Source organism: Nicotiana attenuata, unplaced genomic scaffold (genome assembly GCF_001879085.1).
Source record: "Nicotiana attenuata strain UT unplaced genomic scaffold, NIATTr2, whole genome shotgun sequence".
NCBI lineage: Eukaryota > Viridiplantae > Streptophyta > Magnoliopsida > Solanales > Solanaceae > Nicotiana > Nicotiana attenuata.
This window is the reverse complement of record NW_017675788.1, coordinates 41,025-48,277: the sequence shown is the minus strand read 5'-3', so window position 1 is coordinate 48,277 and position 7,253 is coordinate 41,025. Positions and strand designations below refer to the sequence as shown.

The window sequence follows — 7,253 nt, the reverse complement described above, 5'->3', positions numbered from 1 at the left end:
AGAAGATCAATCACCATTTTTGACGTGTACCAACTAATGTTTATCATAAATTTCTCTTCAATTATATTTAAAAAGACCTAATTATAAATATATTCACAGCGTCACTTAATTCTTAAGAAAACTAGATATATACCAAAGAGAGGTTTACAATGATTCGATTGCAGACTAGGGTAGAGAAGAAGAGTGCAGAGATATAAAAACAAAAGTAATTTACCACCAAAGCTTACAGTTTAATAATAAATGTAAAGTCTCTCAAAAAATAAAAGTAAGCTCAATTTAAACTGTTCCAATTGTCCCTTCCCCGATCCTCTAATGTTATGTTATTGTCAACTAAAAAAAATATTAGATCTATTAATTTTTCGGTGCACATTATTTCCTGATTTCCCTCCTATTTTCCTAATAAGGTTAAGGTCCCTCATAGGAGAAACTGAAACTGAATTACTAGGAGGTGTGTTACAATTTTGTTAATTGAAATTTTGATTACAGGGCCCCTTTTTTTTTTGGCCTTCAGAAGCATTTTATCATTTCATATGAATACACTCACTGCGACAAAGACATGGCTGAAACTTGGGGAAGAGTCAGTTCAATGAATTGGATCATATATCATTCGGCTTCTATGATTGAGTTTGGTAAATGACATCTCAGGTTTAAAATCAATTAGATGGAGAACGCCCATATGGGAACAACCATCACTTTCTAAATTGCCATGACCTGCCTTGAAATATAATTTGATAGCTTCTGTGGCACAATGCTTAATCATCGAAAGGACAAATATTGCAGACCACAAGCACATACATGCACCACCAGAAAAGCAAAAGTTACCTGCAGAGGTAACAGGATCTAAGCTAATCTCTTAAAACCAATGCTAGCACAAAAACAGAAGAACGAAAACCATACCTGATCAGTTTGTAAAAGATGGTACAGTACAAACATTAAATTTACCGCAGTCCAGGCTCATTTATCTGCTTCAAGATTTTTCTTCAACCTTTCAATACTTGTGCATGGTTAGATAAACTAGATAATAAGAAGATGAAAATATCCCCACCTCAGCAGATGGAAGGATAGTTCTCACACGTTATAGAGTGTTATCTAAAGTAACAAACACAACTGGAAATTAAATACAGAAGCTGTTAAAAGTTTTACATATATCGTCAAAATCAAAGCTGCAATCCTAAACCGGATAAATAAACACTTCCCAGATTTCTTAAAATGGTAGAATCCATATAAAAATATTCAAAGCATCTCTTTTTTCTTGGAGAGGATAACATTTAATGCTATTCTACACTTTGTTGATTGGGAGAGGAGAGAGAACAGGCACATGAATTCTTTTTACATGGACTCGGGCCCTTATAGGTAATGATGTTCTAACCCATGGCATACTTCTGAGTCCAACTCCTGGCAGTTGATTCGTATTTAGCTCTGTCTGTCTTGTACATGTGAGCAATCTCCGGCACCAGGGGGTCATCGGGATTTGGGTCCGTCAAAAGTGAGCAAATTGAAAGCAAAACCTGAAGGCAAGACAAAGACTTTTCCCAGCTTAAGAAACATATCTATATGACTCCGTGAAAATCAACCAGTTAAACTGGCCAAGGACAGCTGTTCAAAGAGTATATTGATCCGTGAAAACAATAGACACCATTAGAAACTGAGGCAGGAGTATATTCGGACACTCTATTGAATGGGTCTTATGGACATCTTACATAGAGCTAAACTGTATTCACCAGTACTTAAAGGCTAGAATAAATACCACAAAGAGGCCAAAGGAAAAAGTCCCTATCATCTGTAATATTCTAGTTAAATCATTTCCTTTTTTAATAAGTAAATTATTTTTAACCTTCACATTATATAAATTGGCTGATGGCTTTTTTTTAACAAGAGAACATTATATAAATTGGCTGATGGCTTCAAAATCTATTTGCAAGGGCTCTTATCAACCATGACCCTAAGAATATATCTGGTTTTTCTTTAGCTTTAACTGAAGGGGAGCCTTGGAGCTATGGAAAAATTGTCTCCATGAGACAAGCAGCCACTAATGCTTGCATTAGAGTAGGCTGACTACATCACACCCTTTGGGATGCGGCCCTTCCCCGGACCTTGCGTGAATGCGCGATGTTTTGTGCACCAGGCTGCCCCTTTTTTTAAGCTTTTACTACTTGTCAGCAGATAAAAGATAGCTTGAAAGGTAAGAAAGGACCTTGGAAATAGTTAAGGCAGGGCTCCACTGCTCCTTCAATATGTCCAGGCATATACTGCCATTACTGTTAATATTTGGATGGAAAACTTTCGTCCTAAAAGCAACCTGCAAGGATACATCAATAACTATAACACAAGAATGTTGACAAGATATATTATGCACACGTCAGAATTCCACCAAATACTGCCAGATCATATCATGCCCGACATGATGAGTTTCCAAGTAATAGGATGTACATGTATAACCATGTTGATATTAACCATGATTTCTTTCCAGAGAAGCTGAATCCTGCACATTCTCAATCCTTCGCCAAGAAGAAATTTGTTCATTCTAAAAAAGCTGTAATGAGTACTCTGTACTGCTGACTTTACAGGCAGCAGGAAGATCCTAATGTTTTTCATGATCCTTTTTTTTTTTTGGTGACTAGGTGATCTTCATGAAACACATTATTATACCAGGGGTGGAGCTATGTAGAGCCAAAGGAGTTCGATTGAATCCGCTTCACGGAAACTAATACTGTGCAAAGTAGGGCAAAAAGAAATGTTTTTGGCCATATATAAATTGTTGAATCCCCGTGACTTAAAGAAGATTCTACTGTAGTAGCAAAGGGGGTTCAAAAATTATTTTACGTCACATGTTTAATTCCAACGAGTGACATTCTAGTATTTTTCTGAATCCCCTTACATATTCCTAGCTCCACCACTGTAATATACTAATAAAATGTTTTCCCACACGACTCTCAACTCTTAATTAGTAAGTCAGGCTCACCAACAAGCCTAAATTCAATGAGAACGATTCCACTATTTTCTTTTATCACCTCATCAGGGACCCAAGGGAAATGTCAAAGCAATGAAAACTAAGCTATATGAATCAATTCACGCCCCCCCCCCCCCCCCCAAAAAAAAAAAATTAATTATCTTCTTTCGATATTCCTGACCTGAGCTAGTTCATGTAACTTAGTAAAATGGACATCTACCAGCAATGAATCCACCATTGATTCGTCACTATTTAACAGCCCAAATCTACTTATTATGTTGGCTACAATGCCCTAAAAGCTATAATCCATAACCAGAAGCTCCTAACCAAAAAATCTACACCCACGTGCTTATCCAAAGTTGAATTATAAGACAGTCAGAATCCAACAGAACTACTCTCCAAGTTGTAAACCTGAAAAATAAATAGGCATCGGCAGACAGCAGAAGTAATTAAACACGAAGCTATTTGAACTATTTCATACCTTAGGAGGTTTGAATGGATAATCAGGAGGAAAATGTATAGTAACTAGGAATACACCACCGGTATAAGGGCTGTCTGGGGGACCCATAATTGTGGCCTGCCAATGGAACATGTCCTCTCCGACGGGGCCTGTTACCACAATCCACATGGTACAAAGGTAAGGAAGATAATATCAGTCAATGATGAACCACATAGCACATACATCCCTTATACAGATACAACAACAATTGCACCTCAATCCCAAGCAAGTTGGGTCGGCTACATGAATCCTCATTAATCATGTTGTTCCATTTAAGTTACTTAGACCCATATTATCAACAATAACAACCTCCTTTATGCAGATGCAAAGAATACTAACACAACCTCTTGTTCAGAATTAACAAAGCCCTACCAACCACTAAATTCTTACAAGGTTCTCGAGTGGAATATCTCCATAGGACATAATAAGTTGAAGACTCAGCTGGCAACAAGAGTTGCATTTCAAGAGAAGTAGAAAGCACTATAATAAGCTTAATGCAATGGGATGACAATGTAGGCAAAGAATTCTCATTGAAAGACATCTAGGCAGGGACTACTTTTTATGAGCAAGACTTCAATATTAATAATTTACATTATATTATCAAAAAAAGGACTTCAATATGAATGCATGGTTCTCCATCACCAAATATGAGAACAAAAACAAAGTGGGAGTACCGAACCGAATGAATGACTACTGACACACTTCCAAGCTCTAACAAAAACAAAGTGGGAGCAACACTTCCAAGCTCTAACTAAAGGTGGCAAAGAGGTGTTGGCTTTAACTATGTTAAGTATAGAAAGAATGAAAGGCAGAATGGAACAACTTGCACAGATGCTAACGAACAGGGGCAAAAATACGAAAGTAGATACGTTTTTTGTAAGAAAAATTATTGTATATAGTGGGTAGAGGAAGGGAAACTAGGGGAGGGAATACCAAAGTGGGGAATCAAACCCTCACCAATAAGGTGAAAGTTCAGGTAGCCAACCGCTACTAAGATTCCCCAAAGTAGATATATAATATTGAGCGTAATAGGACAAACAAAAATCAGAAAATGACAATGACAGAATGGCATATGATTGAGTGATAGATTGATTGGCGAAGGAAGAATAAAGAATGAAACTTTACCGACAAAACTTTCTTTCACTAGCATCACATTATATTAAAAGTATCAAAATTATTCAACTGACAGACAGATCCCTGGGAGACAAACAACCATAGAGGAGGAATTCTTAAACATTTGCTGTTTATATGTCTCCAAAATAAAGAGAATATAGTGTTACTGTTTGATATGGATACAAAACTGTTAATCCAATTCAATTTTCTCCCGATATTATGTTGTATCAGCATTCAACAATTTATCCAGCAAGTTAATTCTAACTTAAATCCTACAAAATCGGGCACCCTCGTTTTGTGCTTAAATCGTAGCTCATCTTGATTATGGTAACACAATGAGCCATAAGACAAATCAAATACCACAACAAGGTATAAACAGCGCAAACCATCTCAGGAACGTTTAACCTAAACTTTTTATCTAATCTAGATGCAAATAAATCAGTTTCTTCACTAATTTAAAATTTAACGTAATTTGATTGGCAAGTACGAAACAATAGATATTTACATAAAACAATGACACGACGACGAACATAAAAAAAGAGAAGGATACCGGCGCTGCAAGAGGTAGGAGGATCCTTCTGGAGATCCTTGAGCTCCTTCAAAATCCGTTTCGAAGCCATCACTCGAAAACCGAGATCGAATCTGATATAACGAAGAACAGCGCGAGAAAACCTAGATCAGATGCAAGAATTCACGAGAAGACAGCAAAATATGCGAAGAATTATATATATGTAGAAACACAGGCGTGAAGAACCTGAATAGAGAATTATTGGGGATAGAATAATTTGATTCTCTTCCTTGTTGGTTTCGTAGAATTGCTGGCTCTTAACGCGAACAACCCCCTTTCCCCAATGGCCAATATGGTAATTGTTGCACCTTTCGTGTAAAGTTCGGAGGTCCAATCATTTAATTTTCATCTCATACTAAATACGGATTCTTTATCATAATATTATATAATATAATACATAGTTTACTATTACTTTACTTTACCTTACTTTACTTTATACTACTATATTATACTTATTTTCCAGAATAAGCAGGCACCAGGTCAACATGTCTGCTTGGCACCTCAAGGGTGTTCTGGTAATTTCGGGTGAAAGGGAGCAATGTGATTGAGTTAAAAGGTATCTTACTGTAGCTGGCATATAGATATTTGAATGACTAGACCGAATTGCCCTTTGTTTATCTCAGCATACTTCACCATAAATTATCCAACAGCACTTATGAGACGTGGGTCCCAGCTGACTCTCTGTTTATCATTTTGGAAGCAAGAATACAATATTTCGATAGCCGTGTGTTAGACCCTTGACAAAGCTGATCGGCAAAGCGACGCGACAGTGGCAAGAATTTGGCATGATGGCCTTGTCATTAGCCTATGTGCGGGGGAAATCGACATGCAAGACAATGCGGGTGTTGTCAATGGCAACAAACTGTTACAAGGGCAAGTGTGACGGACTACACTTCTATTTGAGAGCTATGGTGTGACGGAGACACGACGTGCAGTGGTAGATTTCGTGGTCTTGTTTGAGAACATGGCCGGTGGTAACAACGAACTGCGGGAAAGGCTAACGAAACTGGAAGCATTGGTGGGAAATGTTCCTGAAGGTGAAGAACTTCAGTCTTTCATGACAAGACTTGCCTACCTTGAGGCAGAAATGGCAAGGCTTAGTCAAGAGAACGTAGATCTGACGGCCGAGACAGTGGTGTTGCGACGTGCTGTGGGCGAGGATGCTCCTCAACGTGGTGCTGAACGTCTCAAGGTGAGAATTCCTGAACCTAAGGCATTTGGTGGTGCAAGGAGTGCACGCGAATTGGAGAATTTTTTTCGGGATATGGAGCAGTACTTTCATGCTATTCGTGTGCAAGACGAAGAGGAGAAAGTAACCTTGACTAGCATGTATTTGAGTGAAGATGCTAAGTTATGGTGGCGCACTCGTGTGGCTGAAGATGAAAGTTTGGGTAGACCAAAGATTGAGTCGTGGGAGCGGCTTAAAAAGGAATTGAAGGATCAGTTCCTTCCTAGCAATACATCTTGGATTGCTAGGGACAAACTGAAAAAGTTGAAACACACCAGATCAGTTAGAGCATATGTGAAAGAGTTCACTTCTTTGATGTTGAGCATCAGCAACATGTCGGAAGAAGACAAGTTGCACAACTTCATGAGCGGGCTGCAACAGTGGGCACAACTTGAGTTGCGTAGGCAGAATATTCAGAACCTCGCAAGTGTTGTGGCTGCGGCTGATGCATTGGGCGATTTTCACTTGGGTGATGAGATTTCTGCTCCAAAGTCCAACGACGGAAAGAAGGACAAGGCAAATGAGTGGAAGAAGTGTGAAAAAAGAATGCAAATGAAGACAAGGGGAAGGGAAAGCATGCGGCTGGAACTTCAAAGAGCAAGGAGAAGGGCAGCAAATTCAGTGGTTGTTTCCTCTGTGATGGGCCACATCGAGCTAGGGACTGCCCAAAGAAGGCAGTGTTGAATGCTATGACTGCCGTGGACAAGAGAGCTGCATTAGAAGCAATGACCGGCGACAAACAAGTGGCTGGAGTTAATACAATTGTGGCTGAAGAGAAAGGGGGCCAAGGGGCGTTGCTTATCAACCCCTTAGGGCTCATAAATTGAGTTAACCTCGACGAGGACGTCGAGTTTCAAAGGGTGTGGGTGGTTTGTTAGACCTCCGCCACTTTGAG

General features: G+C 38.9%; 1 protein-coding gene across 2 annotated transcripts; it reads right to left on the bottom strand.

Moving 5' to 3' along the window:
- Nucleotides 1-1,028: 1,028 nt before the first annotated feature.
- Nucleotides 1,029-5,473, bottom strand: LOC109220440 (ubiquitin-conjugating enzyme E2 28). 2 transcript variants are annotated; one of them, XM_019384913.1, is made up of 5 exons: nt 5,317-5,473; nt 5,113-5,204; nt 3,432-3,559; nt 2,195-2,299; nt 1,029-1,508 (listed from the first exon to the last, which is right to left on the bottom strand). In XM_019384913.1, the coding sequence occupies exons 2-5, from the start codon at nt 5,180-5,182 to the stop codon at nt 1,365-1,367; spliced, it is 447 nt and encodes a 148-aa protein (XP_019240458.1). In that variant the 5' UTR covers nt 5,183-5,204; nt 5,317-5,473; the 3' UTR covers nt 1,029-1,364. The 2 variants fall into 2 exon arrangements, with proteins under 2 accessions (XP_019240458.1, XP_019240457.1); XM_019384912.1 differs by lacking the exon at nt 5,317-5,473 and having other exon boundaries at nt 5,113-5,310.
- Nucleotides 5,474-7,253: the final 1,780 nt, after the last annotated feature.

What these genes read in the sequence shown, in the direction of transcription:
- LOC109220440 (XM_019384913.1), bottom strand. Translation starts at nt 5,182, where the DNA reads ATGGCTTCGAAACGGATTTTGAAGGAGCTCAAGGATCTCCAGAAGGAT. An exon ending in TCCTACCTCTTGCAGCGCCG is followed by an intron (nt 3,560 to 5,112) that starts GTATCCTTCTCT and finishes TTGTGGTAACAG; the next exon opens with GCCCCGTCGGAGAGGACATG. An exon ending in ATCCATTCAAACCTCCTAAG is followed by an intron (nt 2,300 to 3,431) that starts GTATGAAATAGT and finishes GTATCCTTGCAG; the next exon opens with GTTGCTTTTAGGACGAAAGT.